Source organism: Pelodiscus sinensis, chromosome 27 (assembly GCF_052426305.1).
Source record: "Pelodiscus sinensis isolate ZL-2025 chromosome 27, ASM5242630v1, whole genome shotgun sequence".
In the NCBI taxonomy this organism is placed as follows: domain Eukaryota; kingdom Metazoa; phylum Chordata; order Testudines; family Trionychidae; genus Pelodiscus; species Pelodiscus sinensis.
Genome location: NC_143078.1, coordinates 10,343,056 through 10,357,824, shown reverse-complemented (window position 1 = coordinate 10,357,824; position 14,769 = coordinate 10,343,056). Strand labels below are relative to the sequence as shown.

The 14,769-nt window shown below is 51.2% G+C and overlaps 1 protein-coding gene across 1 annotated transcript; it reads right to left on the bottom strand.

Annotated features, from left to right (window-relative positions):
* Window positions 1-1,450: 1,450 nt before the first annotated feature.
* On the bottom strand, window positions 1,451-12,603 carry LOC102443684 (gastricsin-like). The gene is made up of 9 exons (XM_075909994.2): window positions 11,942-12,603; window positions 11,135-11,285; window positions 9,570-9,687; window positions 6,786-6,904; window positions 5,762-5,961; window positions 4,521-4,643; window positions 3,612-3,759; window positions 1,988-2,086; window positions 1,451-1,807 (listed from the first exon to the last, which is right to left on the bottom strand). Exons 1-9 carry the CDS (start codon window positions 11,995-11,997, stop codon window positions 1,652-1,654), a joined length of 1,170 nt encoding a protein of 389 aa, XP_075766109.2. The 5' UTR covers window positions 11,998-12,603; the 3' UTR covers window positions 1,451-1,651.
* Window positions 12,604-14,769: the final 2,166 nt, after the last annotated feature.

The window sequence follows — 14,769 nt, the reverse complement described above, 5'->3', positions numbered from 1 at the left end:
TGAACATTGTGCAGAGAGCAAAGATGCAGCCGCCATGTTCCAACCTGACTTAATATTTTAGTGACAAGCACCCGGGTGAATGATGGAAGTGAATTATTCCAGGCTTTGGAGCTGAGATCAAAAGCCGCCCTGCAGGGCTCAAAGAGCTTTCACAGATGTTGCAAGGAGAGGCTGCAGAGAGGCATCCTCTGGGATTGTCCTAGAGCAGGGGAGTTGAACCTAAGTCCCAGGGGATGGATGCAACCCCCAGCTTGCCTAGATCTGGCCTGGGAGCTCAGGGTTCCATACCGCTATGGGGGAGGAGGGAGCCTCAAGCTTTGTGGGCTAGAGTCATGCAAGCCCAGGATGGATTCCAACCCATGGGCTGTGCCTGGTGGGGGGAGGTAGCGGCTCTATGTGCCGCAACTCCTCCTCTCCCTCCTGCCAGCTGGGGAAATGGCAGTGCAGCAAAGCACTGCCTGGAAGCTTCCCCTCCCTCGCCTACCACTCTGATTGGCTGTGATTACAGCCAATAGGAGCAGCAGGGGAAAATGCCTGGGAGCGGCAGGGAACACGGAACCATGTGTGTCCTTGCATCGGACAGGCATCCTCCATTCACCCAGACCACCACTCCCAGCCCGTTGCTGCACCTTCCTCCTGCCCATGCCCCCATCCCACTCCTGCACCCTACCTATCACCCAGACCCCCCACCCTGAGCCCGCTCCTGCACCCTATCACCCACCTATATCCACCAACCCCCAACCCATTCCTGCACCTTCCATCTGACCAGATACCACACCCCAAACACTCTTCCTGGCAGCTTCCTCCCACACACTGAACCCCTCCTTTTTGCGTCCCACCCCAGAACCTAGAGAGGGCCCACAAAATCTACTAGCCTAGGCCCCGCTAGACTCTGGTGCAGAAGGGAAATGTAGTGTGTGTCTTTCTGCCTCCCAGTTGGGGGCCAGTGAAGTGTGTTTCTTCCCCCCACCCCTCCTCAGGCCTTTGCCATAAGCACCAAACAGTCTTATCCACCTTCTCTTAACGACCAGAGGAAAGGTTGTTTTCTAAGTGACCATCGTTCTACTTATCCCTCCCCCTCCCGAGACCTCTGTTTCCACATCTCAGAGAGCCACGAGCTGTGCAGACTAAAAGAGCTGCGTATTATCAAGCCACCTGCTCTGACAAAGGAAGGGAAGGCGTCGTGAGCCAGGTAGAAATGAATCTTGGCGACCTGGCATGACTGAGGCACTCTCCCCCACAACACGAGGCCGTGGGAAGAGTGGGTGGCATTTACATGGAATTCCTGTGGTTGGTGCCACTTTAAATTTGCTCCTGCTCAGATTAGCTCAGCAGGAACAGCTGCATATTTCTGCCCATGACACACACGCCTGGATGCCACGCTTCCCTCCGCCACATGCTTATTTTGCACCAAAAGTCCAATCCACAACACATCTGCTTCATGTTTTTATTTTTTATGCCTTTTATTTATTTGCAGTCACCTTCAAAGGGAAGCTGAGAATTTCATCGCTCAGATTTCACCGGAGAGAGGCTTCAGAAATTTGCCAACGTCCAGCACAGAGACACGTTCAAGATCCATGGAAAACAGCGTGCGGGGCCAGCGTGTCACAGCCTAGCAGGCTGGAGGCGGGAGGGAAGATGGTCGTGGTGATTACACAGCTGGGGCAAAGCCCACCTGATTGCTTCCGACGTCGTACACAGAGTAATAGGACCGGAGGAAGACATCACCCAGGATCCAGAGGGGCTGCCCGTTCTGGGAGGGCAGATAAGTGGGTGAAATGCCCACGGTACACTGGCTGCTCTTGCTCTGTGGAGAGGATGGAAAGCAGAGTTCAAGCCCGTTGCTTGGGAAACTCCAGTCGTGACCCCTGGATCACCACGTGGACGTACCCAGCAGAGCCATGGACGACAGCTCTGCAGGCCCACCAAAAAACCAGTAGGCGAGCAGAGGAAGGGCAGGGGAGTGCGCCCCTAGGCGAATCCGTACCTGGAGCACGTAGGCAGACGGGCTCAGCGGGAAGCTCGCGCCGCCGATGGTGAAGGAGATGGTCGGCATGCTGCTAATGCTGCTGCAGCTCACCTCGTACTATGGAAAGAGAAAGCAAGAGCAGATCGATACTCTATACACAGTCACTGCAGACTGCTACTTCCAGGGGGCTCGCCTACCCCCTCCTCCACAGGCAGCCTCCTTCCCTCGGCCCACGAAAGCTCTTTACACAAGTTCACAAGAAAGGAAAGAAGTCAAATGTTTTATTCCAATCAAAATTGGAGGAAGTGGAGAAGGACTGGAGAAGAGCAACAACAATGATGAAAGGTCTAGAGAACATGAGCTACGAGGGAAGACTGAAAGAACTGGGCTTGTTTTGTTTCGAAAGGAAAAGACTGAGAGGGACATGATAGCAGTTTTCAAGTATCTAAAAGGGTGTCGCTAGGAGGAGGAACTAAAATTATTCTCCTTGGCCTCTGAGGATAGGACAAGAAGCCATGGGCTTGAATTGCAGCAAGGGAGGTTTAGGTTGGACATTAGGAAAACCTAATGGTCAGGGTGGTTAAACACTGGAATAAATTGCCTAGGGAGGTTGTGGAATCTCCATCTCTGGAGATATTTACGAGCAGGTTGGACAGACACCTATCAGGGATAATCTTGATCAGGGGTGGGCAATATTTTTTGTCCAGGGCTACTTCAAAAATTTTTGAAGTGGCCCTGGGCTGCCCCATAAGGGGCGGGGCCAAAATGCTTCTGGGCTACCCCACCCACAGATCATGATTGGTCTGGGGGTGGGGCAGCCTCTTTGCCCCCTCTTCCCACTAAGCACCCCATGGTCCTGGCAGGGCGGGAAGAGGCTTTGCTCGTTCCCCACCCCCAGGCCAATCAGGATTTGGGGATGGGGGAGCGTGGGAAGCCTGATCCCGCCCTGCCAGGAGCATGTGATACTCTGAAGTGCTGCACGCTCCTCACAGGGCCAGGGCCAGGGCAGGATGATGGAAACTTCACACTCTCCTCCCACCCCCAGGCCAATCAGGGCTTGGGGGCAAGGGAGCGTGTCACGTCTCCTCCCACCCTGCAAGGAGGGCGTGGCGCTTCAAAGCTCTGCATGCTCCTGCCATGGCGGGAGGAAGTTTTGTGCGCTCCCCTGCCCGTAGGCCCTAATTGGCCTGGGGGGCGGGGGAGCAACAGGGCCGCTGCAGGCTGGATCAACCCACTTGGTGGGCCGGATTCAGACTACGGAGGCCTTTTTGCCCACCCTGATCTGGATGGTGCTGGGTCCTGCCATGAGGTCAGGGGACTGGACGTGGTGACCTCTCCAGGTCCCTTCCAGTTCTAGCGTGCTGTGATTCTATGATTCTCACAACACCCTGAATGAGCAGGGACTATTAGGCCTACCTTACTGATGAGCCAACAGGCACAAAAAAAGTTAAATGAGTCACCCAAGACCAAGCAGAGTGAGTAGCAGATCCAAGAATCAAACCCAAGAGTCTGGATACCCAGTCACCCGCTTTAACCACTAGCCTGCACTCTCGCTGAACTGCTTCATGTCACCAGAACTTGCTTAGTGGAAAGTTTCTTCTCTTTAGGCTCCTCCCCCCATCCCCTCAGCTGTTCTCCTCACCTCACCATAGCTGTTCTGCTGAGCACCTATGTCCTGCATCAGCTGAGAGAAGATGGCTTGTGGGGCAGTGAGCAGGGACGTTCCGGTGTCCACAATCCCCTGGCAGCCGCTGCTGCACCAGCCGGTGGACTGTCCATTAACCGAGAACCTAGGGGAACCAAACACAGGACACTGCAGCAGCAACGAACCATCTCTGCTGCACGATGAACCAAGAACACAGAGACGGGGGAGGAAAGAGTCCTGCCAGAGCCATGTTCTCTGTTCTCATGGTATCTCTGGAACCAGGCTCGATGTGAGGGAGGGAACCAGGCTCCAGTGGTTTAAAAGGGCTCAGAGCTTCCGCCGCTGCAACCGCAGCAGTAGCCAGAGCTCCGGGCCCTTTTAAATCGTTACTGGAGTCCAGGCAGCACAGGAGGGCTAGCTGGCAGGGCATGGCCCCCAGCCTGTCCCTTCTGCCCGAGGCCCTGCGCCTCCTGATTCCCTGTCTGGAACTTTTTGCTTTTCCAATTGTGAGAGGGAGGGGAATATAAAGGTCCCATGAAAACTCAGGGGAGAGTCGGGAGTAGAACCCAGGAGTCCAGGTCTTGACTCTCGGGTGTCCTGTGCCTGAGCATGGAGGACAGGTCCAGCAAAGGCTATTAGCCAAGATGATCAGGGATGGAACCCCAAAAGCTGGGGGTGCTTAGTTGCTGATTGTCACATGCTGGGAGTGGACAATGGGGGCGGGAGTGTTACTCAATTGCGGCCTGTTCTGCTCATTCCCTTGGAAGCACCTGGCCATGGCTGGACGACAAGAAACTGGGCTGGACCATTGGTCTGACCCAGCATGGCTACTCCTCGGCTTGTCATGACTGGCTCCGCATCAGGCCCTATGTTCCTATAGAGAAACACCCAAGACAAGCACCTTACCCTTGAATTCCAATTTGCCAGTAAGCGTCCTGGGTGACAGGCGTCCAGACAATCTGACCGGTGTACAGATTGGGGTTAACCCCTCCAAAGAGAAGCTCGCCGCCATCTTGAATGCCCTCTTGCCTGAGCAAACACACAGCAGGGAAAGCAACGGGTTAATTTTAGCCTTCCACAGGGCCCAAAGACATCTTGGACCGGACAGGCTCCTTGCTGGAGTTGTAGCACGAAAATCTTCCCTGAGATGGACCAAGAACCCTGGTGGCGATTAGGGATGTCAAATCCCAGTTAATTAGTTAACCAGTTAAACATTATGTTTAACCAGTTAACCGATTAAATGGGCATGGGTTGCTCTGGCTAGGCAGAGTGCCCCCAGCCTGTGGCGGCTGGGGAGCTGCTCCAGCTCCCACCAATTAACTGTAAGTGCTAAGTATCACCCGGGAAGGGTAATGCCTACCCGCCAACCATTTATACCCCAAGTGGCGATGCTGAGAAAAATCAAGCTTAGGGAGAGCTCTTGATCAGGTGCACTGGTGCGGCGACACCTGCGTATTCAGCAAGGTGCAAACCTGGGCAGTGCCAAAATACCAGGACGGGTGGAGCCATTCGGTTTGCAATGGAGTCTTTCAGAAAAGTCTCCTTTCCCGTTTGGAGGAAACCAGTCATCTTATAACAGGAGTGGAGGGGTCAATCGTCCACAGCTGTGGTGGGGGTAGCTGTGGGCACGTGGCCTCTGGGGAAAAGCCGGCACGGAGTGTCTGGTGCGAAGAGTGCAGGGACGGCAGGAGACTTAGCCCATGCGGAAGGGAATAGGTGAGACCCGGCAGAGCCTTCATTACAGAGAGGAGAAGGTGAAGGAGCTTGCCCTACTGACGGTTTGCCCAGCTGAGAAGGGGAGTAGACAGGGCTGCGGAGGAGCACGCATGTCCAGAGTAAGCGATGGGGTCTGCTCCTAGCCATTATCCTGCCCTCGTCCCAGCTCCTCAGGGTGTGGGAGAGCAGAGGCACCAACACAAAGGATTATAGGAAATATGAAGGCAGCACCCGGGATTAAAGAGGCAGGGGCAGGCCCGCTACCAGGGGTGGGGCAAAAGAGGCAACTGCCCCAGGGCCCAGCAATACTAAAGGGTCCAGGGCTCCTTCCAAGACCCTGCAGAGCTGCCCCCCTGCACTGCCACCTTGCGCAGGGGCCTGGTGAGCCTGGCGGCCCCACAGGCTGGGGGAAACAGCCTCCTGCCACTCACCCACTTAGGTAGAAGCTGAAGAGCGGGGCGCTGATCAGGTTCTCCTGCATGAGGCCTTGCATGACGGTGGTGGCGCCGCCAGAAGAAATGGCAGGGAAGCCCAGCCCCAGGATCCCGTCAAACTGAGCATAGAGGAAGTTGGTGCCAGGCTCGGTCTCGCTCAGGCCAAACTCCTGCTTGGTGATGGAAACGTCTTCGATCTGCGGCACAATCGATGGGAACAGCCATTAACACCAGACGAGGCCAGCAGGCCCCAGAACCTAGAGCCGCCAGGAAGGAGAACGCAGAGGCGGGGGAGTGCAGGGGGCACTTCTCTCCCCAGCCACGAAACGCCTGAGCCCTTTCTGTGCCACCATGTTACAGACAGAGAAGCAGGCTCGGAAAGACGAAGCTATTTGCCAAAAGCTTACCCAGCCCCTCAGAATCAGAGAGTAAAAACCAGGTCTCCTGACTCCTGCCACTAGACCGTGCTGCCTCTTGCAAGATTACTACACTGTTACACTCTGAGCTCCCTGCTAGTAAGACCCTGAGGCACAGACAATCCTCTGAAGCTCTGCACTTAGTCGATATTCCACTAAAGCAGGGGTGGGGAACAGTTTTTTGGGGGCCAGGGCAGCTGACCCTCAGAAAAAAATCAGTTGAGGGCCGCACGCAAAATGAGAAGCCAAAAAAACAAATCACCTCATTGACTGAGAAGCAGAAAGACACTCCCCGCATTCCCTCACACATAAGAGCCTACAGGAGCCCCCAGGCAAGTATGATTTTGTGTGCTCTAGCCCTGTGGTGGGGCAGCAGTAGGGCTGGAGGACCAGAATGGCATTTCACTAGGCACTGTTTGAACAGAAAGCTCCCACAGAGGAGCCATAGATTCACTAGCCATCTCCACCGCCTCGAGCAAGAGCCCAAAGGGATGATCAGAAGCTTTCTACCATCCCCTGCTGAAGGCGTTTGGATGCTGGCACCTGCCGGTTCATGCAAACACTCCAGTAACGGTGTCGTCTCCTTGGCCGATGCGGTTACTTACGGTCACAGTGTCGTAGCCAAAGATCCCCGTGAGGCTGCCGCTCCCGTACTGCAGAGAGAAGGTCTGTCCATTGGAAGTGTAAGTGGAGGAAGCGCTGGGGTTGAACATCGTGTGGGAGGCTGGGGAGTACAAACCGGTCAGCGTCAGGTTTCAACTCGTGTGCACGACAGATTCAGACTCGGATGGAACCCCACCCCGAGTGACCCTGACTCTGATCCCCTCTAGAAAGGTCTGATCGTGGCAAAACTTTCCCTTGTGGTCGCGCTGCGGTTCACAAACTCTTTGCACACATTGCTAAGAAATGAAGCCTCCCAGCCCCTCTTCGAGGCAGTGCTAAAGACCCTCCCTTTCTAGGTGGAAAATGAAGGCAGAGAACCGGGCAGTGACTTGCCCAATGGGATGCAGTCCAGCCTCTCAATCCTGCAATCTAGCCACAGGACCATCCTTCCCTGGCTTGCCTTCCTCGCATGCAGCCATCTGGACCGGTCACATGGGCCCATGCTGCTTGAAACATCTCTCTGGGTCCCCACACGCCTAAGCGTGCTGTTGCATGTGGCCATTATGACCTGATCCAATCTGAATAGGAATTTCTTCTCTTTGTAACAGGTTAGTTGATTTTCTTGCACACACACACACACAAGAGTGCATGCACAGAAAGATATACCCAGCGCTGCTCGGGTCCTTAATTAACTGATTTTTTGCAATGTCCAGGCTTCATTTGAATCCTTGCTCTGGGGTGGAGCGGGGGATGAGGGGTTCAGGATGGAGGCTGCCCTGGGGAGAGAGGACAACCCCAGCCCCCCTCTCACCCCAGCAGCTTGGGGCCAGGCGAGAAGCGCCTCTCCGTGGCTGCTGCAGCACCAGCGGGCACAGCCAGGGGAGGGGTGCATATCCCCACCCTGGCTGAGCAGGTCCAGGTTTGTCTGCCCCTTATGCTCCCCAGCCAGAGTGAGGAATGCAGCAAACTGTGCACTTTCTTCTGGCTCCCTGATGAAGGGGAACAACCAGCAGTATTCCCATATGAATCCAGTACTGCCCCAGCCCTGAGCCTCCCACCCCTAAAAGATACGTGGTAGGTATGAGGCTCAGGGCGAGGGCAATCCCAAATGGGAGGAACACACACACACACACACACACACACACACACACACACACACACACACACACACACCACCAGCCCTTTCACGTGCCAGGCAATTCTGACTCTTCTGTATGGTTTTATACATACAACCCCTGACCTTGCTTTAAAGTTATAAGAGGAAGCTACCTACCAAATTTGGTGGTCCTACCTCTTACTGTTTAGGAGACGTTCTTGAACGGACAGACAGACAGACAGACTCTCTCAAATACATAGTAGATAAATAGCTAGAGTTAGAAAGAACATTGCTACCGAAGATCCAAAAAGACGCCTTTGAAGGTTTGGACATGTGTCAAGAGCAGACCAAGGAAGGATTCCCGACATGGCCCCACATACCAGACTACAAGCTGCTAGAACAGTGTTACCCAACTTTATTTGGCCACGGAACCCTTTTCAGCTTAAAAGAATTTCAAGTTGCCAGGGTAAAATTTGTCAAGCAAAAAAAAAAAAAAAAAAAAAAGACCGACCAGAATTGGTCAAGGGAAAAAAAACACAACTTCAAAATAGACTCTGTCTCTTTGAGAAGGGGCAGGAGGGTGCCACGTTCTTGCGGAACCCTTACTTTTCTTTCGTGGAACCCCAGGGTTCCACGGAGCACCAACTGGGAAACACTGCGCTAGAAACAGAGGAAGTCCAACGATGCACTGGATGGTCACAGTGAAGACTGACATACCGCAGAAAAATGTAAAGGGGAACAAAGCCAAGAAGCTGGTACAAGATAGAAAGCAGCGCACAGACTTCATTTGGCCTCAGACGTCACAAATGAACTGACGGATGAGCACCAAAGAACAGAATACTGTGTATGTCAGTGTGAGGATTGTATAATCAAACACTCCCTATTTTAAAAGAGGTGTGTGTATACATCTGAATACTTGATTAGAAGGGTGGGGAAACACTGGAATGGGTTCTCTAGGGAGGTGGTGGAAGGAAGATCAGCCTTCAACTTCCTAAGGGAGGTTCCAAAGAGGCTGGAGGAGGCTGTTCTCAGTGGTGACAGATGGCAGAACAAGGAGCAATGGTCTCAAGTTGCCGTGGGGGAGGTCTAGGTTATATACTAGGAAATCTATTTCCCTAGGAGGGTGGTGAAGCACTGGGATGGGTTCCCTACGGAGAGGGTGGAATCTCCATCCCTAGAGGTTTTCAAGTCTCGGCTTGACAAAGCCCTGGCTGAGTTGGTTTAGATGGGTTGGTTCTGCCTTGGGCAGGGGACTGGTCTCGATGACCTCCTGAGGTCTCTTCCAGCCCTAAGATTCTATGGTTCTTCAATCTAGAAATACATCAGTTATCACTGGAATTCCTGTAAGAGTCTAGGAGCCCCCTGGTCCCTTTCTGGGGCTCCTAGACTCTTCCAGGAATTCCTATAATTCTTAGGGAACCCATTCCAGTACAAACACAGAATCAAAAAACAGGCCCTGCCCCACAGAGCTCCCAGTCTAAGTAAGTAACATGCGTTTCCATAGCGTTAGCTGCTTTTGTGTTTGCCGCAGGCCTACTGAACACTACAGCCTATTGACGGGTGTCTATGTTATTCCTGACGAACAATCAGGATTAGAGCTGGGTTCGTGCCCGGAATGGGTCGCTGTCAAAGCAGGGACCATCAGAGCAGGGACATTTCCCTCGGCCCCTTGTGTGTGGGGATTACTCACTGCAGGACTGGCTCTGGCAGTATGTGGAGGGCACCCACAGGTTGGAGGAGCCGGTGTCGAAGAGAACCAGGAAGGTCTGCGGCGGGGTTCCAATGCTGATCGCCCCATAGTAGGACATCTGGAGAGAAAGGGACACACTTTTCCTTACACATTCTCCTCATGATGATCCAACCAATGCTACCGCTGAGAACGCACCACTATTGGTCCCACAGAAATAACCTCAAACAGTGGGGCTGGCAGGTGGGTGAATAGTGACGAGCAATGATGGAATCTCAGGCAGTTCGCCATAGTTGGAGTCATTTACAAAACTGACAGAGTTTCCAAAAAAGAAAAAACACTCTCCCCTTCCATTTTAACCCTTCCCTCTCCCCCCAGAGAGACTCCATTTCTTAAACAGATATTCTAGCCGGGGCAGCTAGGATGGGAGGGCTGTTGAGGTTTTTACTCTTCACATAACAAAACCTGTAGGGAGGAACCTACGGGCATAGCTGATCCCCAAATAACTGTGGATACTAACTACAGGAGACTCTCAGAGATATGACCTGATAGGTCAACCACACACCTCATTTGGAGCTGGAAGTGAAGAATCAGGCAGCAGCGAGAGAGGGGAAAAAAGCAATTACCACACAGATAACACTGAGTTAAACTGTTAAAAAAATAAAGTTTAAAAAACAGATTCGGCAAGATAATAGGATTTGCTAGGATTGGTAATGGGTGTTGGATTGGTCCTGCTTTGGGCAGGGGGTTGGACTTGATGACCTCCTGAGGTTTCTGCCAGCCCTGGGAGTCTATGATTCTAAGGTAAGGAATCCACTTCTATGCTTCTTTCAAAATGGTTAAAACACTCATTTGTCTTCTGCCCAGTAGTTTCAAAACTGTAGTAAGTCAATGTTCATCTGTAAGCTTTTGAAAGAACCGCCCTCATGTTTTGTTCGTGATTCTGAAATGTTCATAACTCTGAACCACTTCCATTCCCAAAGAGGTCGTAACTCTGAAGTTCTTCTGTATACATGAACACACGAGGTTTAGCAACATACCCATGGCTGCTCTAAAACACAGTGACTGCCACACGAGAGCCCGCAAACTAATTGAAGTGACACTGGTTGAACCTCTCTAGTCTGGCACCTCTGGAACCTAGAATGATGCCAAATCACAGGAGGTCAATATTGTCTAGCAGCATCACCAACACTTCCACTGCTTACTGGGCTGTTAGAAGACATTTAGGGGCAAAATAGAGCTAAATAACAGCACAGCACACTGAGAGCCAGGACTAGGAGCTGGAAACAAACTTTATGGGACCATAAGAAATTTGGCCATACCCATGATAAGTTGACATCTGGTTAATTCCAGACCACGCATGTTGCCAGACCAGAGAGTGCCAGACTAGAGAGGTTCAACCTGTACTACCCAATTCCTGCCTAGTACAAGAACCATTCTACAAACAGATGGGCTGGTGCAAGTTGGATTCCATTGGAATTTCTCAGTCCACCCATCCCTGCTCCACTGTTGACAGCTTTGTCCTCTGCTCCATCTTCACCATTTTCCCCAAGCAAGCGCATACTCACATCCATGTAGTTAACCAGGGGTTCATAGGCAATAGCAAAGTTGGTGAAGTACTTGCTGGCTGGGTCATACTTGTGGTTCTTCAGATAGTCCTTGAGTACACCTTTCTCCTTCATCACCTCCCGCATGGATTTGAATCTCTTCAGGGGGACTCTGCACAGAAAGAAGGAAAGCAATGAGGTCTGCCCTCTTCATTTCCCCCTCTCCTTTCCTTTTCTCCCTTCCTGCTTCACTTCCATCCTTTCATGGGCTTCAGCTGCCAAAGGCTTGGGTAGGGTTACCGGGCTGGTAAGCTGTCCAGCCACTGAAAGCCTCATTAGAGGGGCTGCAGAGGGACTGGGTTTGTGGCGATTACACCAGGGATTAATTTGATCCAAGTTTCCATACTCTTGGCTCTCTTGACTCCTTGAAGCACAGAAGTCGCACCCTGGGAAACTAAGAATGGGAGGTGGACGCTGGGATAATCGTGCCAATGGTCAATGATGCGGCCAACGCTGGACTGTTATTTCCTTGGACTCAGGGAAAATGCTATGCCACAGAAAAGAAACCTGACACTTCCTAAGACCTAGTGCTTGCCCAAGCACTACCGATCTGCAAGTGTAGTCAGGTCAGTAGCACTGTTCCCATTTTACAGCGAGGTAAACTAATGCACCAAGAGATTAAGTGATATGTCCAAGAAGATAGATGCTGTCAGTGGCAGAGCCAAGGAGTCCCAATTGCCTCCTTGATTCTCTCCCCACGATGCTCCTATTCTTTCCTTCACATCATCCTAATTAGCAGCAGCTGCCATGCTGTTATTCCATACTCACCTCACCATCCCCTCTGAGAGGTGGAGACACACCAAGGCGAGGATCAGCCACTTCATGATGTCTTTCTTCTGCAGCAATTTTTCACCAGGCCTCTAGTTCACTCCTGGACACCGGACTGAGGTTGGAGTCCCAGGATCCCTGCCTATATACCCAAAGGGTCCTCTGTTGTGTCCACCTCCTTCTGCCACTATCAGAAGTGTATCAACATGTCAGGAACGCTTGCCCTAAAAGCCTAAGGGACCCTTTATCTCCAGAACAACTGCTTAATCAGAGGTTAAATGCCATTTTATTTTTAAATTACTCCTTGAAGTGGTGGAATGATAAAAAAAAAAAATCAAAGTTCTTAGATTCCAAACGCACCCCACAAGCCACCAGCTTTCCCCCTTTATCTTCCACTTGTTTGCAGTCCGATAGTCCTATCGCATGTTTTCCCCAGAGGAGGAAAAGATTGATCCCACGACAGCAGCTGGCTTAAAATGGAAAGAACAGCAAGTTTATAATCAGTGTGTGCAGTCAGCATTGCTTCTATCCCTCTTCTCACCTGTAACTTTTCAAAAGGCCGGACAAGGACAAGGGCATGTAACATTCCTGGCTGCAGACACAGCAGAGGAGGAGTGCTCCAGTTCACCTTGGAAAGCAGGAACGTCTCGGCGGCAGCCTTTTAAAAACAACCAAGGGGTGAATTTTAGGGAAGGAGTGTTATAAACCCAAGAGCCCCATTGCGTGTGCAACTGGAGCATTTGGACTTACACGGAGCATGTGACATTAAATCAAATCTTTGCACATAAGTACAGTAAAAATGGCAATAGTGAGGCTAGCTAAGTACAGATTGAACCTCTCTAGTCCAGCAATCTCTCCTCTGGCAAGACTTTCATTAGCCGGACGTCCATTTGTCATGGGTGTGGCCAAGTTTCCCGCAGTCCCATAAAATTTGTTTACCGCCACCAGTCTTAGCTTTGTGTTCTGTGCTGTGACTTAGCTCTGATTTACACCGGAATGTCTTCTAAGAGCCCAGTAAGCAATGGAAGTGTTGGTGATGCTGCTAGACAAGACTGACCTCCTTTGGTTCAGCAAAATTTCTGGTTTGGCACCAGCCAGGTCCTGAAGGTGCTGGACTAGAGAGGTTCAATCTGTATTTAAGAAGCTTCAGAGGGTAACCGAGTTAGTCTGAACAGGATCAATTTAAAAAACAACAAACGGTCAGGTAGCACTTCATAGACTAACAAAACATGTAGATGGGATCATGAGCTGTCGCGGGCACAGCCCACTTCTTCAGATGACTGGCGTTTGTGCTCACGAAAGCTCATGATACCGTGTACATGTAGAGGGTATCATGAGCAAAGAGCCGCCTGCTCAAGCAATCTGCCAGCTAGTTCTGAACCCTGGGGAGGTAAGATGATTCGGGGGTGCAAATTTTACCTTTGCACCAAGGCACAACACCCCCACGCCACTGTAGGAAATCCTAGTCTTCGCTAGGAGAGACGCTGTTCTTACCTCATATAAGCTAGCTCTTCTGTCTGAGGTAAAATTCTAGTGAAAATAAGGCAATAGTTGTAACCCTTGTCTCTCCAATAGCCTTTACCTTGAGACTTGCTCACGCATGAAAACTACACATCGCCTTGCCTCCCCTAGGATTGTTCCTCAGGTTCATTAGCTAACAGGAGAGGAGGACACACTATTTTTTCTAGTGAGTAAAATCACAACAGCTGTTGATAAAGATGGGTCTTTAATCCTGGAATACTGCAATACAGGGACTGGTAGCAACCTGCTCATATAGATTCAAAAAATAGTTTCAAGATGTCCAGAGGGGATATTTACTTGTTTGATCATTCACTAAACTAGAAGGCTGGGCCATCTATGTTGCAAGTCTGGAAAGTCTCATCTCCGATGAGAAAAGGTGGGTGGTTTCACACAGCACAGGGGCAGCGAACATCCAAAAAGTACAGGAAGTGTTGCAGCAGTTACAGGACGATGAAATTGTGCCCAAGGTTAACTGCAGTGAATGGAGCCCCCTTACAGCCTCGGTATTTATGATTTCAAGGGAACACCAATGAAAGCAAAATCTTCGTCAGCGGGGGCCATGCCTCAATTTTTTCAAGCGCATCCACTCCCATTTGCAATACAGCCCGGGGTAGACACAGCACTTACTGGGCTCTAGAAATCTATCCAACGCTAAGCGGAGTGAATGCTGCACTCCTAATGAAAAAGAATGTTCCTCAACGTGTCTGAGGTCACTTCAAGGATCCTATAAAGCCAGTGCTGTGTGCGTATCAGTGTGCTTTATACCGGAGAGAGGTTATGCTTGCCTATTACCTGGGATAGAGGATTTCTCCAAGATCAGCCTAGCACACCCCTACCTTCAAATGCAGACTGAAGAGAGTGGCAACATGAATCACACAATTAATACACAAAGGCTTGTCCCAATAGAACAGGCTAGCGATACATCCCAGGAGTAGGTCCCGGTTCTCAGTTTTACTAAGACAATAACCTAGTCCTGGAGATAGTTATGAAGCGCCCCTTGAGACCGGTGTTCCCTGTAAGATGTGCATTTGGATGGTCACTCAGGAGAGATGCAAATGCCACCCAGCTGATTAACAAGAGCGTTCGCAGCCACCCACAGACAGCAGCATGTGTTTCTACTGGTGGTGCACATTGGTGTCATAAGGAAATTTATTCCGCATTCAGATGAAAAAAAAAAATGAGGGACCGTTGCATGAGACCCTCTAAAAGATACCTGCAGGGATGGCTGGGTTTGAGCTTACTGCAAAGGAGAAACATGAACTTTTCTGAGTCATGGACATCTTGAGCCCACTGACAATGACTGACTG

Bases quoted from the DNA above. Each gene is read 5' to 3' on its own strand.
- LOC102443684 (XM_075909994.2), bottom strand. From the start codon at position 11,997: ATGAAGTGGCTGATCCTCGCCTTGGTGTGTCTCCACCTCTCAGAGGGG. The intron at 9,688-11,134 runs GTGAGTATGCGC...CTTTCTCTCCAG, and splicing joins CCCTGGTTAACTACATGGAT to ATGTCCTACTATGGGGCGAT. The intron at 6,905-9,569 runs GTGAGTAATCCC...TGTACTCCCCAG, and splicing joins CTGCCAGAGCCAGTCCTGCA to CCTCCCACACGATGTTCAAC.